Source organism: Littorina saxatilis, linkage group LG4, assembly GCF_037325665.1.
Source record: "Littorina saxatilis isolate snail1 linkage group LG4, US_GU_Lsax_2.0, whole genome shotgun sequence".
Classification (NCBI taxonomy): domain Eukaryota; kingdom Metazoa; phylum Mollusca; class Gastropoda; order Littorinimorpha; family Littorinidae; genus Littorina; species Littorina saxatilis.
This window is the reverse complement of record NC_090248.1, coordinates 59055069-59073042: the sequence shown is the minus strand read 5'-3', so window position 1 is coordinate 59073042 and position 17974 is coordinate 59055069. Positions and strand designations below refer to the sequence as shown.

The window sequence follows — 17974 nt, the reverse complement described above, 5'->3', positions numbered from 1 at the left end:
GCAGAAAAAGCAACGATTTTTAGTGAGAGAAAAAAAACACACATCACGAAAACACATTTCAAGCATAATCGCTGACCTACCTAATTGGATGGGCCCGGTAGAAAACTCACTGAATAACATGCCAGGAAACATCCAATAGCATAACGCTAAAGTATTGATTCAAAATGTACTTCCAAGAAACGATGGTAATGTCACAAAGTAGTCAAAAAGCACTGAAGTGCAAAATGTCAGAATGTCTGTGTCCTGATGTCACAGACTTTGCTGCGTCATGGTGCTCATGTATTTGCGTAGACACTGAGAGTTCTCTTGAACTCCTGTGCCACCTTGTAGCAGTAGCGATATTGCTCCTGAAACAGCAAGAATGTTTGTTTTTATTTTATTTTTAATTTCTAGGTACTGAATGAGACCATTTCTTTAATCTTGATTATTATGTCTTGGTAGCTTATTTTGTGCAATCTTTCGAGTTTTCTCCTTATATTGTGTGAACGTTCGTGAGTGCTCGAGTGTGAGTGTGTGAGAGAGAGAGAGAGAGCGAGAGAGAGAGAGAGAGAGAGAGAGAGAAAAGAGAGAGAGAGAGAGAGAGAGAGAGAGAGAGAGAGAGAGAGAGAGAGAGAGAGAGAGAGAGAGAGAGAGAGAGAGAGAGAGAATACGAATACGAATACGAAAGTTTAATTGCCATAGGCCATCGGCCCCTTGCAATGGGGATATCACACATTACGCGCAACGAAGGCACTGTACAAAAAACAAACGGGTGGAAAACCGAACCCGGAATTAGTATCCACTTGGTCACATCCAAGTCGACAGTGTCTTTAGTCTGAGACTGTTCCGTTTTAACAAGATATTTTTCGATACCGATCGCGGTTTGTCAGTCACAACTCAAATATGAATCGGTGTTCCCACGAGCTTCGTGAAAAGTCAGTCTGGCATGGCACGCAGGTAGCATTGTACCAATGTAGACAGGACCTGGAGATCTGCAGTCAAATGGTCCATTTCTTCTCGAAAGGTGTTGCGGTCGACTTGGGGCAGGCGCCGGATAGTTGGGGGCATGTCATCCTCTTGTCGGTACGACGTGGTCTCGGCTGTTTCGCAGTCATATGTCAGAACGTAGTCGTCTCCCCTTGCAATCAGCTATTTCCAAAATTCAGACAGAACCCGTAGTGAAGAAGTCAGTTAAGGTGTGGTCTCAGGATAGCGTAGAGCAGTTGCAGGGATGTTTTGAGTGTACAGACTGGGACATGTTTCTTGACTCTAGTGGTAGTGTAGACGAAGCTACTGAAGTGATTTCTGACTATGTCAATTTTTGTGAGGATATGATTGTCCCATCTAAGACAGTGAAATTGTACCCCAACAACAAACCTTGGATTTCAAAGTCTCTCAAAGCCACACTCAACGAGAAAAAGGTAGCATTTCAGACTGGAGATAGAGTAGAAAGGAAAGTAGTACAGAACAAGTTGAGGAAAGAAATTTTGGAAGTGAAGAGACAGTACAAAGAGAAAGTAGAGTCACAGTTTGAATCAGGTAGCTTAGCAGACGCATGGAAAGGACTTAAAACTTTGTCAGGACAGGCCAAATCAAAATCCAGTAGCAATAGCATGCCGATGAAAGAACAGGTTGAATTTTCTGAGAAATTAAACGAGTTCTATTGTAGATTCGAGAAAGATGATTTGAAGGATGATTTAGACAGCGTGACTTCCCAGCTTAAGGTAGATATGGCAGGTGATGAGGAGGACTTTGAAATTCAAGGCAAGACTGTTGAGAAGGTTTTTAGCAAGTTGAATGTAAAGAAAGCAGTTGGTCCTGATAACATCGGTGGACGTGTTTTGAGATCATGTGCCTGTCAGTTGTCCGTTGTTTTTAGCCGTTTGTTTAGTTGGTCTCTGAAAGATTGCACTGTGCCCAGACTCTGGAAAAACTCTACGATCTGCCCTGTCCCCAAGAACAACAAGCCCAAAACCCTGAATGACTATCGCCCTGTAGCTCTCACCTCTATTGTTATGAAGTGCTTTGAGCGCATTGTCCTCTTTAGACTGCTCCATCAGGTCAAGCCCCATCAGGATCCCTTCCAGTTTGCATACAAGCAGAACAGATGCACAGATGACGCCACACTCACACTCTTACACAACGCATACACACACTTAGAAAAACCTGGCTCTTTTGTACGCATTCTTTTCATAGACTTCTCTTCTGCCTTCAACACTATCCAACCCTGCCTCATGGCCCAGAAACTTCTCCGCTACAGCGTGACTCCAAGGCTTATCCTGTGGATTATCAACTTTCTCGTTAACAGAACCCAGTCAGTCCGCTTTCAGACAGCTCTCTCTTCCCTTAGGTCCACCTCCATAGGCTCTCCACAGGGTACAGTTATCTCCCCTGTGTTGTTCACACTCTACACTAACGACTGCAGTGGCACTGACTCCACCCTTCTTATCAAATATTCAGATGATACAGCGCTAGAAGATCTCTCCAATAGTGACGCAACTTACTTTGCAGAAGTAGAACGTTTCAACGCCTGGTGTAAAGACAACTTTTTAGACCTAAATGTGACAAAGACCAAAGAACTTCTGATAGATTTTAGAAGAAACCCTGCCCCTGTCCCTGACCTGATGATTGATGGTGTGACTGTTGAGCGTGTGACTGAATATAAGTATCTTGGCACAGTTATCGATGATAAGCTGTCCTTCAATGCAAACACCACCCTCATACACAAAAAATGTCAGTCACGCATCTACTGCCTTCAGAAACTTAGGAAGTTGAATGTGAACCCTTCTATCCTCCAAACTTTCTACCGCTCTTTCATTGAGTCTGTCATCACTTTCGGTTTTGTGGCCTGGTATGGAGGTCTGAGTGTGAAGAACAGGAATGTCTTAGTGCGAATGGTGAATGTCAGTAGCAAGGTGATTGGCAGGCAGCAAGCAAGTGTGGAGTCCCTGTTTGAAAAGCGTGTGGTGAGAAAGAGTAGGCGGATAGCTTCAGATAGGTCCCATGTCCTTGCCCACCTCTATGAACTCCTTCCCTCTGGCCGTAGACTTCGCACGCACAAAGCTAGGACACTCCGGCTGCAAAACAGCTTCATCCCCAAATCCATCACCCTTAGCAACATGTAAACACATCCACATACCCGACCCAGCCCCTCTTCTGCCAGTGCAATCAGTAGTAATGTACATGTATGTATTGGTTTTATGTACAACCGTATATTTTCTGATATATTGTATGCTATGATATTTTGCAATGATGTTTAGCCATAGTTCGTTATACGCGCAGGTGTGCGAGCATGTAAGCGCAGTGCTTTAAAGATGTCCATGTGTGAACGTGTAAGTGGGCGTAGTCGAATGTCCATGTGGGAGTGGAGCATATAAGAATGCCCATGTGTGAATGTGTAAGTGGAGCGTATAAGAATGTGTAAGTGGAGCGTGGTGGAATGTCCATGTGTGAATGGGTAAGTTGAGCGTATAAGAATGTCCATGTGTGCGATGTGTAAATGAGACATGGATGTGTTCATGTCTGAATGCGTAAGAACAATGCAAGGAATGTCCAGAGAGGTATGTGGAAGGTGTTTCAATAACCTGCCCTGTTATATAGTGCTATATGTTTTATGTAAAATCAATGTCTTGTTTGTACTATTGTTATGTACCACGCCTGAATTTCTCTATGAGATAATAAAGTATTCTTATTCTTATTATTCTTATTCTTGCCACCTTTTCTTTCACAGACGACTTTTATGAGAGCGCGGTTTCTGTTTCTGTTAAACAGTCTTGCTTTCAGTTGAATGTTCTTTGAGCAGTTTAGGGCTAGATCGTATACATCGCCTGGATCAAATTCTTTGTCTGTTGCTGCCAGTTCCGCTGCAGTGGTTTCATCGTCTGCTATCGGTGACGTCACATCGCAACACACCTCTGACCTGACATTCTCGCACGTGGCTGACCTTGCAGTGTCACAGTGGGCACGTGGCTGACCTTGTTGTGTCACAGAGGGCAGGCGTGTGCGGTGTTGGAGCAGCCAGGCTGCGTGTTTCACGTGTTTTTTCAACCCTGGAATGTTGTTTATCATAGTCTTTTCTTGGCGAGTAAAGAGGGTACGTGTGAAGATAAGCACTTGCCTGTGTTTGCTGCTCTTGTTCTTTTGATTTTGCGTAGACCGTAGCTCTCTCTGTGTCCCTTCGTATCTGACTCGGTGGCTTGCGACGATATCTCACTTCAGTGCTTGGTTGTGATGTTGGCGTTGTAATGGCGGCTGTCTCGAGGCTGGCCAGTCGCAAAACGACAACGGTCTTCCTTCCTTCTGCGGACACCTTCCACGAAGTGAGTTGGTTTTCGGTTAGCAAGGCCTCTAGTACGACTTTCACTGCAGTTGGGAGTCCAACAACAGACATGGTACTTGAATATTTGAAGATTTTGAGCTGGTAAAATCGCAGCAGTCTGTTCGGTCTCGTTCCGTCACGTGACCCCCGAGAGAGAGAGAGAGACAGACAGACAGACAGACAGACAGACAGAGACAGACAGACAGGCAGAGAAAGACAGAGAGAGACAGACAGACAGACAGGCAGACAGACAGAGAAAGACAGAGAGGGAGAGAGACGTTCGTATAGTCTTTCTGTCTGCCCTGTCTGTGTTCCTTTTACCTCTGACGTCACAGCTTCTGGTCTGACGCTGTTTGTGTAACGTACGGTAGGAAATACATCAACATCACCGTCGTACGTCATTCTACTAATGACGTCAAATAAGACGCTAAACAGTCCGCTTCTGGTCGCTCCGTCTCTGCACAGCAAAATTCAGTCGTACATGTATCACATTTAGCTGCAGAGCGGCAAACATAATGGGTTTAGTATCCAGTGTTGTTCTCAGGCGTCGGTCTTAAGTCACTGGCGAATACTAGTTTTCATCCTAAGTATTGTTCTTACCCCTGGTCGGTCGACTGTCTAATAACTTTGACATGTAAGGATGTAGAAGCAGAATTTTTTTGGTGGCAGCACATTTCTAAGAATACATAGTTTCAATTTAGGTCTAACTATAGGGAACAGCACTGAGAATCATTTCTTGGTTAAAATCCAAATAATTGCTAACTCCTTATTCTGTGATTGTAGAATACGCATTTCAAGTGATACACAAAATAACCAGCGCAAACATCTGCCATAGTGCACACAATGTCAACTAACAATCAGTATAAGGCAAAAACCAAGACAGCTCAATGAACGAATTCCGACAAAAACTTCGTCCGGTTTGTATGTGTTTTGGGAGAGTGACCTTTTCTTGCAAAACTTCTGCCAAACATTTGAGGGGCCAATCACTGGCGACGAGAGTGTCAGAAGCTCCAGTCCACATGTTTCACACACACACCACTCGCTAGTTACTGGCCCCTTTCATGTTTAGCAGAGGTTGTCCATACAACCCGATGAAGTTGTTTCCGAAAATCATCTGTTAGTTTTCACGTACAGGCACTGTATGACCACGGGGGATGTGTCGTCTTCAGTGGCAGTGTTGAGCGTGTCCACAAGTTGAAGCAGCTCTGAAGTATTGCTCGGTAGCTCCCCTGACCAGGCTGTGAATCGCAGAACTCTCACTTGTCGGCTGTTGTCCTGTACAGATAGGGACATCGGTTGCCCGTTCCAAGTGTACACAACGACTGTAGATATATACAGAGTAAGCTCACATATTTTCTATGTTGTTTGTTGTTCTCATGATTGCAGTATACTCGAGAATGGCAGATCTGTTCACTTTGCGGGAGTTGATGACAACGTTTTCCATTTTGCTGAATATCGACTGCGTGCGGTCTTAATGAGACAAAAGAATGTCATCAGAAAGCTTCTCTGGATATTACATAGACTGAAAGTGTGTGTGTGTGTGTGTGTGTGTGTGTGTGTGTGTGTGTGTGTGTGTGTGTGCGTGTGTGTGTGTGTGTGTGTGTGTGTGTGTGTGTGTGTGTGTGTGTGTGTTGTGTGCCCTTGCATGGGTACTTTGCAAGCCCTCGTAAGAGAGAGCAAAAGAGTGAGAGAGTGAGAGACATGTTGGTTATAGTTATTACTTGTTTATCGTCTCTTCAGCTGTTCTATCCGAGACCGATGCAAGTTTTTGAGAGACAGACAGAGACAGAGACAAAGACAGACGACCAACCAACCTACCAGAGAGACATACAGACAGCCAGAGACGGCAAAAGAGATGGACGGACGAACAAAATGACAGACGGACGGACAGACAAAAGACAAACAGACAGACAGATTCACCAGAGATCAGAGAAACTGTCAAAAAGAGAGGTCCCTAACTCAAGACTAAAAAGACAAGCCTCAAACACAAAACCCTTGACGCAAACAGAAAGACAAACAGACAGACAGGTCAAACCTTTGTCTTGAAATCCATGGTAAAAGACTTGAGGTTGCCCCCCAGGTTGGCAGAGTTTGTGAGCGAGACTCGGTAGGGTCCGATGGTGAGAACTTCATCCAAGTGCTGTGGCCAGAACTGACAGAAGTTCTGGAAACAACATTCGGTTGGATTGTACAGGTGAATGTACACTACATTGGGGTGTGCACGTTAAAGATCACACGATTGACAAAAGGGTCTTTCCTGGCAAAATTGTATAGGCGTAGATAAAAATGTCCACCAAAATACCCGTGTGACCTGGAATAATAGGCCGTGAAAGGTGGATGCAGCGCCTAAAGGCAGTCGATCTACTGGCCGATGTGAATGCGTGATATTTATATTGTGTAAGAAATTCCATGTCACACGGCATTAATAGGTAACATGCGCCTTGAGTCGCCTTGTGTGGTGAGATACGTGCGCGATATAAATCCTCGTAAATAAAAATAAATAAATAAAATAAAATAAATATGTTTGTTGGAAACTAGTACCCTGTGGCCCAATGCCCTGCCTTGAATGTTCGGTGTGTATGGGGGTTAGCCCAATGAAACAACGACACAAAAGGTGTCTGTTAAGGTAAACATTATCATTAGAAAATCTGAAACAGATAGACTGGGTAAATTACAAAATTAACAAAAAATAATCAAGAAAGGCTCGTTTAATGAACGTTTAATCATAGACAAGACATAACACCGCCTTGTGTTCAACTGACAAAAAATACGCGAATGCATGCGTGTGTGTGTGTGTGTGTGTGTGTGTGTGTGTGTGTGTGTGTGTGTGTGTGTGTGTGTGTCTGTGTCTGTGTCTGTGCGTGTGTGCGTGTTTGTGTATTGGCTTTCAATTGTCGTATCTAGCTAAACCTTCAGAGTCCTATTCTCAGTCTAATCCAAGTCGCATACACCTGACAAACACTGAGTACAGTCCCCTGAATAAAATCGTTGCATCGGGTACATGGTACCCACGAGAGTTTCCTATTTTGACCGAATGTGAGACACTCATCTACAGTCACAGATTCAGCAGAGATCAGAGAAACTGTCAAAAAGAGAGGTCCCTAACTCAAGACTAAAAAGTCAAGCCTCAAACACAAAAACCTTGACGCAAACAGAAAATTATGTCTTCAGCGGACCACCATTTTATTGATGCTCAAACACAGATAGAACAAGACTATGATAATCTCAGTGATGGCATGGGACTGACCGGTACAGCCGTGTGGTCCTGCTGGCCGCCCAGAGACAGGATGGTGTTGACCCCGCATCCCTCCACCAGTCTCCACAGGTCCACCATGGTATCCGGTAGCGGCAGCTGGGTCAGCAGCAGACCCTTCCTCACTTTGAACCACTGAAAATATAAAGCAATATATAATCAAGAACAACGACCGCGTTTTCTTCCCTCTTGAAAGAGATCTTCTGCTCACCAGTAGGGGATCCTTTTTTTTTTTTTTTGTGTGTGTGTGTAGGGGATACATTATATATCTTATGGAACGCAAAGGGCTCTTTTTCTCGATAACGGGTCTCGATAAGTTTTCCAGAAAGGTATCGATAACTGTTCATTTGATAGTACATTCACACCATCACCGACGTAGACATGAACACACGCGCATACGCATAAGCCTATACACACCCACAAACAGGTTGTTTGTGTACATTGAAATAGAACAGACACCAAGAACTGACCGACATGAAGACAGCGCTGATGTATTGGTTCCTGCCCCTGACATAGACATTCAGGTAAGCCAGATGGTCGTCGTCTGTAACACAGGAGAGTTTTCCATCACTTTTACAAGAACACAGACCCAGAAGGGGAACACATATCATTGTGGGAGCGGACCACAAAGTTAGAGACCCGTAAATGTACATGTAACCGGCATTGCACTTTCGATGACATGCTGACCGGTACAACCTTGTCGTTCTCCCGATCATCATTCAATAATCTCTAATCAACCTGTTTTTTTTTAATTTTTTTATAATGCTACATTTCGGATCAAGTGTTCGCATCATGTGTAAATTACAAAATAGACTAGCTGAGAGCAATGACACTTATACTCGAAGTGTTTTCTCAAACGTAAACATGATGTACTTAATTTTCACACAAAATCTGAGCTATATGAATTTGTGAGTGTGTTTGTGTGTGTGTGTGTGTGTGTGTGTGTGTTTGTATATGTGTGTGTGTGTGTGTGTGTGTGTGTGGCAGGCTTGTTTACCTGGCAGAACTCGCGGATCTCTGTTCTTGTGCTTGTTTTCTTCAAGTTCAGCATTGGTGTGATGAGGTTTAGCCCATCGTTTTATCTCCTTCAGCAGCTGTAATCACAGAGTTTTATTAAATCTGTATTGCATGTTGATTGCACACAAAACAACAGAAATAAACAACAACACCCACAGATCTCACATTTTGCTCTTGAAAATAATATTTGTGGGCTGCAACAACGGATAGACCAAAAAACACCAGACAGAAATTCGTCCATCCACGTGCTACACGCATAGCAAATCACAACGCACGCCTTTGCAAGTGGCGACCTTAGCCTGGAAAAAAAGAATTGCCACCACAATGGATTTTGGTTTGTTGTCATGCGTCAACAAGATAATTGGCAACAGTCAAGACCTTTAGTGTAATGAGTAAAACATGTAAATATTTTGAAGATATCACAAACGCATCGTTGTTTGTTTTCTGTGGCAGTGTGTGTGCGTGTGTGTGTGTACGTGTGTGTGTGTGTGCGCACATATTTACTCGGGACGTCATATTGACAACTGTTCTGTAAAATAATTCATGTTCAAAAGCTTCAAAACGCAATCCTGTTACTCTAAATTCCTGGTCGATCCTCTTGTTGGGTTTGGTAACGTCAATGTCAGCAGGAAAGACGTCATCGAGCTGCTGCAAGGTCAGCCTGGTGTCACGACTGGTGTAGGCCTCAAGGATCACCTCGTGAAGAAACTTGTACTGCACCTATACACAAAGAATTTGTTTGAACTTCCGAATGTGACTCAGTAATGAAAACATAAAACATAAAATCAGGACGTGTACGCCTATCACTATGAAGGGTGATTGTATTGAAGTTTACATTTTTCCTAACCACTTTCTCTGTAATTCATGTTTCCTTTTACCTTCATACTTGTTAAATATATTCTTACGACATCTCTTGCAAAGCTCAATGCCGGTGGTATTTGTTTAATGATCGAAACATTTGAACAATATGTCCTTATCTACCTCGGTTTGCACCATAATGCTGCGTTGTTCACGCAGTTCCGTGACAATTTCCTTCACACTGACGTCACTGCCACGTGACTTCCGGTCCATGGCGATGTCAAGAGCAATGTAGGTTCCTGTCCGTCCGACTCCAGCACTAAAGGGGTAAACGTTTAAAATGTGGTAAATAATGATTTCAAAAATAAGCACCAATCGATGCACATAACAGGTATGGCAAGAAAACTAAACCAACATCCACGAAGATTGGGGAATCTTTATAAAAAAAAGAACTGATGTTTTTTTCATTAATCGTGATGTGAAGCTTCTTCAAGTCGTGTTAGAAAAAGCTAAACCATCATGCCAAGAAACACAAAACAGGAAAGGGTCATTGTGTGACTATTTTGCCAAAGTGAGTAATAACTGAACGGTAACAAACAATCATCTTTATTTTCTATAGCGTAATTCAAAATGCTAGAAAATCGAGGAAACACACATACTATTTAAATTTTAAATTCTGGAAAATATGCAACACATATTTTACCGAAAGAAGCAAGAAGCAAGCGTTTAAAAAATAAAATTGTTTTCATATTAATTGTGTTCATACATACAAGTCTAGAGCACCAGCATATAAACCTGGCAGTAAAATACGCACAAGAAGGTAATTACTGTCTCATTTACCTGCAGTGTACAACAGGTGGCGCAGTGGTCTTGGCACGTGCAGTGACGTAACGCCAGAAGTTGACCAATGAGCCGGCAGCTGGTACACCATGATCAGGCCAGGCTTGGTAGTGGTACTGCTGAACCTCACGTGATTTGCCTGGACTCTACATATTTAATCAATCAGTGTGAGAAAATAGTGAACATATCCTGAACAAAACCTTTCTCCTGCATCGTAAACACAAGCTATTTCACCTCAAAGAAAAGAAGGTCCGTGTTTGTAACACTGATTTGGTAAATTTGATTTGCATTTCTAACCATGATGGTACATTCTTTTTTGCTTCAAATGCTTCATATAGCGGAAAAAGGTTGTCAAGTTTTACAATACCCCAAAGGAAGTCTTACACACTTCGAAGACCTGTAAGTGTAACGCTGACAAAACGACTTTTTTTCAAGAAAACGAATGTTTTTTTCTCTCAACAAAATCAGCTTTTTGATCCACATCAGAGATGCATACACGAATATAATGCCGTTAATCTGCTGTGTACGTATGAAGACATTTTGTTTACCCCTTTGACTTTCAGAATGAAAGTCCTGATGATAAAGTCGGCTCGTTCTTCTTCCTCCGTCGCTTTAACGATCACGTGACCATGTGCCACCGTCTTGCCGACTGCAGGCCAGTACTCGTCACATTTGTCCTATCAGAAAGGGTATTAGTATTCGGTAAATTACACGTTAACCAAGAACATGTCGAGAAAGAATGTACGACAAAGAAATCACAACAACAGAAGAACATAAAATCAAATGGAGCCAGTAACAAAAATAATGTGCTAAACTGCTTTTACCCAAGCAATCGTTTAATTAGTGCACCACTTTATTTTTGGATGGGGAACGGTATATTGCTGTATGTTCATACATTCTGTAATAGTTCGTCATCAATTTTTAGTGTGATATCCTTTTACCGCTGACAAAATGTATACATGTATTACGTTGTCACTTTGTGCTTCTCTAGTGTATAAAAGAAGTAAAGTCAACACAAACTTGCATCAACACTAGCACTTTTCCTAATCCAGACAGCATCACAATATCCACAGAGTTGTCTACCTTGCCGTCCTCCTTGAGGTTGGTGAGCATGACGATCTGCGTGACGTCATCCTGCCAGATCATCCACCACAGATCGCCCATCGTGTTGGACCGGGGACCTTGCAGAAATTGACGCATATATTTTAGACGATTTTCGGAAATAACTCTGTCAGGATTTGCAAGCGGAAATTGAAGAAGAGTTGCGCCCGCTTACCTTAACAAACAAGTCGCGTAAGGCGAAAATACAACATTTAGTCAAGCTGTCGAACTCACAAAATGTAACTGAACGCACTGCAATTTTTCAGCAAGACCGTATACTCGTAGCATCGTCAGTCCACCGCTCGCGGCAAAGGCAGTGAAATTGACAAGAAGAGCGGGGTAGTAGTTGCGCTGAGAAGGATAGCACGCTTTTCTGTACCTCTCTTCGTTTTAACTTTCTGAGCGTGTTTTTAATCCAAACATATCATATCTATATGTTTTTGGAATCAGGAACCGACAAGGAATAAGATGAAAGTGTTTTTAAATTGATTTCAAAAATTTAATTTTGATCATAATTTTTATATTTTTAATTTTCAGAGATTGTTTTTAATCCAAATATAACATACTTATATGTTTTTGGAATCAGAAAAGGATTTTTAATGACCAAAGTCATTAATTAATTTTTAAGCCACCAAGCTGAAATGCAATACCGAAGTCCGGGCTTCGTCGAAGATTGCTTGGCCAAAATTTCAATCAATTTGATTGAAAAATGAGGGTGTGACAGTGCCGCCTCAACTTTTACAAAAAGCCGGATATGACGTCATCAAAGACATTTATCGAAAAAAAGAAAAAACGTCCGGGGATATCATTCCCAGGAACTCTCATGTAAAATTTCATAAAGATCGGTCCAGTAGTTTAGTCTGAATCGCTCTACACACACACACGCACAGACAGACAGACAGACACACACACACACACACACACACACACACACACATACACCACGACCCTCGTCTCGATTCCCCCTCTATGTTAAAACATTTAGTCAAAACTTGACTAAATGTAAAAAGCAGGGACCAGATGAAATGATAACCGTGCCAAGAATTGTGTATATAATTACTCTAATGCAAACCTTTAACAGGATCAGACCACTGCATTTAATTTATTCCCATTTCCAGAGTTATTTCCAGAAAGCGTCTATTGCTGCAACACTCTTCGAAAAAACTCATGACTAGTCGACAAACAAAAAGCGAGAATTGGAATTTTTAATTATTAAAAAAATAAACAATTACCAGTATGTCCACCCTGTGATCTCTAAATAACATTTCCACAGCTCCACGAAAATCAGAACGATCAAGTCGTGTACAGATGAAATGATAATTGTGAACAGAATGGTGTATCATACCTTAATTCTTACATCTAACACGTTCATAACACTGCATTTCTTTTATTCCCATCTCCAGAGCCATTTCAAGAAAACGTCTATTGCTACAACACGCTTTGCAAAAACATGTTCTTGTCCACAAACAAAGGAGTGTTATTTATTGAAATGTTTACTTATATAAACATTCACTAGCATGTCCACCCTGTGATCTCTCAATAACATTTTCACAGCTCGGTGACAATCGAAACGAGCAAGTCATGTACAGATGAAATGATAATTATGACAAGAATGATGTATAATAACAATAACAATAACAATAGCAACACTTTATTGTTCATTAAAATGTTACATAAAAATGGAAAATTTTCATCGGCACACCCTGCATGCCTGCCTGTAAACGATTATAACAACAATTGGACAAAAGGACAACACACATAAAACATAGGTTCAAGTATGTAATAACAGGCACACCTATCATACTTCCAATAACACTGACTTAAAGTGTTACAAGTTCATAACGCTACCATTTATGTATTCCCATTTAATAAAGAGTGAAATGGATCAACTAATAGTATCCGTTTGCAGAAGGGAGACTTGCAGTCAAATCTAACAATAATAAATGCAACAAACAAACATGAAAGCACAACCCCAGACCCCAAACAAACAAGAAATTCCTTCGAGGTAGGAAAAACACCCCCGTTGGTCAAAGGGAAATAACCATTCTCACTGCACCCATTCTCACTGCCACCAACTGAGAAGGTTATTTCCCTTTGACCATGAATATGTTTCTCTATAAGTCCTTGTAGAATCTTAATCCACCAATAACTCCCTAACCGTGTGTTTGACTGGTCCCAATTTTTGTAAGGACCGTCTCAGGAATGTATAGAACCTGTTCACCAAGTTTGGTGACGATCGGTCCGTTCATTCTTGAGATCTATATGCGAACACAAACACACAAACACATCAACCGAAACCTATACACACCCCTATACCGGGGGTGTAATAATTATTATAGTATCGAAAGTATCGTTTGTACCTTGTGTGGCAATGTAAGCCTTCTCGTTGTTGTGTCCCTGCAAAAATAAAATAAAAACAAAATAAAATAAAGGGTCCAGTCGTTTTTTTCGCAGATCGTTTTGTGGCAGGTGGGCCAATGCACTATGGTTGTTTTTTATTTGAATGTTTTATTTTGTTTGAATGCTATTTTATGAAAGAAATGAATAAACAATGACAAATAATAGTCACTTTTTGTATTTTGGGTTGCTGGTTTTTGTTTTACGCGACAAAAACAGTCAAATACAGACAAAAGTGGAGTACAGGGGGAATATGATATTTCAGCAGATATGATTGTCACACTTCTAATCATTGTTATATTTTATCTTTCTGGGTATGCTCTAGGGGATTACGAAGCAGATTTTGATTATTATATTTATATTTGGAGTTAGGGACATTTCTTTGTTACAACCGTCAAACTTTAGGATAACCCCTGCAAAATTATTGTTTTAAATAATCTGGTTATGACTGCAATACAATGGCAACAAAATCCTTTCGTAATCCCTCAGAATGTTATATTCTGCACAAACTGCACAAAACATTATAGCTCTAGCTAAATTACAGCCAGAGAAATCGCGACCCCCAAGATGCAACTGCCGCAAAAATGGCTGAAATGAGAAAAACGACGTTGAAGAAAGAACTATTCAAATATTGTCTTCATTGACACATAAATATGACACTTTTGACAAAAACACAGACACACATGCATTTTAGGTATGTTATGGAACCATTAACTGCAAATATATCCAAAAAAAATTTGGGAACAATTTGATCAATTTTGCACTGGCCCACCTGCCCTTAAAACACATATAACATGTTAATGCAAAATTGTAGTTTTTTTGGTTTTAAAATGACATTGAAGTGTGTGAATAAAAGCATGTAAAAAAGATATAACGTTTCCATGTCAAAATGTATAGTTTTTAAATTTTAAAATTACATTAAGTGTGTGAATAAAGGTATTCTTTCTTTCTTTCTTTATTTGGTGTTTAACGTCGTTTTCAACCGTTCAAGGTTATATCGCGACGGGGAAAGGGGGGGGGGGGATGGGATAGAGCCACTTGCTAATTGTTTCTTGTTCACAAAAGCACTAATCAAAAAATTGCTCCAGGGGCTTGCAACGTAGTACAATATATGACCTTACTGGGAGAATGCAAGTTTCCAGTACAAAGGACTTAACATTTCTTACATACTGCTTGACTAAAATCTTTACAAACAAATAAAGGTATTAAAAAGAAGTTAAAAATGAAGCACAAGAAGAACAAGAAGAGCAAGTAGACAATAAAACCTTGATGTAGGTGGCATTGATGTAGTCAGTGTCGGTGTCTCCTGCAGGTCGGTTCAGTAACACTCGGTTCTTGTCGTCTGCAAAATATTTGTAAGAAGAATAAGTTATTAACCCATTAATCATGACAGAAACAATATATTCATAAAAGGTTTTCCTTTTTCCTTTGTGTTGCTCAATATTCTGTCAATCACGTTGCAGATTTGCCGCAATCATCCATGATAAGGGATATTTAAGGCCAAAAACAACTTATTCCTGGTAAATTAGTTAAACCCATGTGTTTGGAAACCTTTCCGCAAATCATAAGTATAGTCTGAATTCTTTAAAACCTGGAGTTATACAGTGTCAAACTAGATACGACCTTCTTAGCTTATTTCCTTTGATTCTGATTAATCACTAGAAAAAAATCATGAAATCATACATATATACTATACATACATACATACATACATACATGAACAAGACGTTCAGACAGTGGGAAACACCCCAATAAACTTCGTATACACACAGGCACAAAGCTTTTTGAAGCGGTTCTTCTTGGTGTTAGCTGGATCACTTCCCACTGTGTGCACATGAGGCATACCGGTTGGAAATGTCTGCAGAAAAAAAGCACAACTATTTAGCAAGAAATAGGATCAGATACAAAATATGACGCTGGAAGATTGCTGCAAAACATTAAAACAGTATTAGTCTTGTTCAACAAAAGCAAACACACGGTTACACACTGTTTCTTTGTTCTGTTATTGAAATAGTTCTAAGAAATGAAAGCGTTGCCAACTTATTAGGCCAAAAAAAAAATGTCTGTTTCTGGTCACCCGACCGACCCTAAATTTCGGCGCCGACCCTAAACTATTTTTTTCCAAACTCAAAAAAATTTCCCATTTGTCCAAGCTCAAGATGTAAGATGTCTCAAGTCTTCTTTTCTGTTTCATCATGGAAATATCAGACCAGGTAAACAAAGAAAAACATGTCATACTCTTTCAGTCTTTGTCACAGATTTGTGAATGTGTTGAGTCTCTATGTATAGTGAATCCAGTCTCTTTGCGCGATTTTTAAAGTTAGTTTTATTGGTCTACATTTGGGGGGAAAAAAAAAAAAAAAAAACCCTACCCTATTTTTTTGGCCATGTTACCAGAAACAGACAATTTTTTTTTGTTGGCCTTAGAAAGTAACACACAAGTAGTACACAACACACGCCAGAAATGTAAAAGGTGGACATCATAAATCGCAACAATAAAAACAAAACTTAGCTTTAATGGCACACTTAACAAAACCTTAAACTAAATACATTGACTTTATTGCGGTAACCAACCTCAAACTCAGCAGCCACCTTGTCGGGCGAAGCTAGGCAGTCGAGAAGGTATTTCTGAAACTTGTCGAGCAGAGACACAGGCGTCACAGAGCTGTAGCAAGCGTACAGATCCTCGTGGCTGTACACATCCTTCTCTTCGGGGTCATCATCTTCAGGGCGATCCTTCTCGGAACCTTTAGCCGCGATCTTTGGCTTTGCTGCAACCTCTGGGGAAGCAGCTGCGATTTTGCTTTTCCCAGTTAGGTCTTCAGCCTTCATCATGCTTCCAAGCTCAACATTTTCATACACTGGGCCGTTGGTTTTGGGTTTGGCTGCGATGGCAGGCTTTGCTCCATGCTTTGCTGATGCAGAACCAGCAGCCTTAGACGATCCGTTTTTCTCAGAGCGTTTTGACACCTTCTGAGCCTGGCTGCTCGTTAAGGGAATGTTGCCATACAGATGTGTGTCTGCGGACGAACTTGCAGCAGATTCTTCAACAAGGTCGTTGGCGTGGTCCGCAGCTTCAGTTCTCGCAGAACCCAGCGCTTTCATCCTTGGTTTAATTGCTGCTTTCGGTTTCCCATTGCTGTTTTCTGCGCTGTTTCCTGCAAGACCAATGGGAGTCCAACATAAGAAAAATAGATTTCATCCCTGCTGATGGCTTGTGTGCATTTTACCCATATTGACACCAAAGTATATGAAATCGTCACTCGAGTCGAGGCTTTACTGAGAGTAATGTCGTTCAACTTCTTAACACTGTCAAGACATGAATTTATTTAAATGCAAGCTGTCTGTGGGGACGTTACGTACTATCTTTACGTTCCATTAGCGAGACACGGTTTTCTGCAGTGTGATATACAGAAAACACACACAAGATATTCTAGGTTACATTTATATTGCATTTTTATCTACACCAAGACAAATGAATGGATCAATCCACGAGCAAGGCTACACGGGTCAAAAACAGCTTTTGGGCAGATTTTCGTCGTCATAACCATTTCCATTTAGAGCTATACCAAATAATGAAGAGAGTTGATCGTGGTTACAATATATTTCTACACTGAGGCTCTCAACATTATTGAGTTTATTCTTTCCCACATTTAGAACTGTCTGGAAACTATAATCCTTTTAATCTACTTCTTACTATCCCGAAATATTACATGTTTAAAAAGCTCATGCGTTGAAGCTAAAAACCCGTAAAATAATTATACCCCTATTCATAACGCTCACCTTTTTTGTGTTTGAATATTCTGCTACATACCTGAACTTTCTGACTGTGATCTAGGTCCAGAGAAATCGTCAGTTTCGTTGTTTTCACGTGTGGATTCCCGTTTGAAACCCCCGCGTCTTCTGTTCAAACAAATATTCAAACAAGCTTTTAACAAGAATTTCAGTGCACTCCGATAGGAATAAGATTTGTATCCAGACAATGACTATTCGTGAGAGAGAGAGAGAGAGAGAGAGAGAGAGAGAGAGAGAGAGAGAGAGAGAGAGAGAGAGAGAGAGGGGGGGGGGAGAGAGTGAGAGAGGGGGGGGGGGGGGAGAGAGTGAGAGAGAGAGTGTGAGAGAGAGAGAGAGAGAGTGAGAGAGAGTGAGGGAGAGAGAATGAGAGAGAAAGAGAAAGTGAGAGAGAGAGAGAGTGATGAGAGAGAGAGAGAGAGCGAGAGAGAGAGAGAGTGATGATAGAGAGAGAGAGAGAGAGAAACAGACAGACAGAC

At 41.2% G+C, this 17974-nt stretch overlaps 1 protein-coding gene across 1 annotated transcript in view; it reads right to left on the bottom strand.

Annotated features, from left to right (window-relative positions):
- Positions 1-275: 275 nt before the first annotated feature.
- Positions 276-17974, bottom strand: part of LOC138965660 (uncharacterized) — a 33569-nt gene continuing 15870 nt past the window's right edge. The window contains exons 12-30 of the mRNA XM_070337835.1: positions 17518-17606; positions 16278-16861; positions 15474-15561; positions 14969-15045; positions 13667-13703; positions 11289-11386; positions 10754-10882; positions 10206-10351; positions 9549-9684; positions 9144-9287; positions 8548-8644; positions 8021-8094; positions 7545-7685; positions 6333-6461; positions 5430-5572; positions 4619-4754; positions 1985-2111; positions 949-1079; positions 276-347 (exon numbers count right to left, since the gene is read on the bottom strand). Of these exons, the coding sequence (XP_070193936.1) occupies positions 276-347; positions 949-1079; positions 1985-2111; positions 4619-4754; positions 5430-5572; positions 6333-6461; positions 7545-7685; positions 8021-8094; positions 8548-8644; positions 9144-9287; positions 9549-9684; positions 10206-10351; positions 10754-10882; positions 11289-11386; positions 13667-13703; positions 14969-15045; positions 15474-15561; positions 16278-16861; positions 17518-17606 (2578 nt within the window). The remainder of the gene's footprint in view (positions 348-948; positions 1080-1984; positions 2112-4618; positions 4755-5429; positions 5573-6332; positions 6462-7544; positions 7686-8020; positions 8095-8547; positions 8645-9143; positions 9288-9548; positions 9685-10205; positions 10352-10753; positions 10883-11288; positions 11387-13666; positions 13704-14968; positions 15046-15473; positions 15562-16277; positions 16862-17517; positions 17607-17974) is intronic.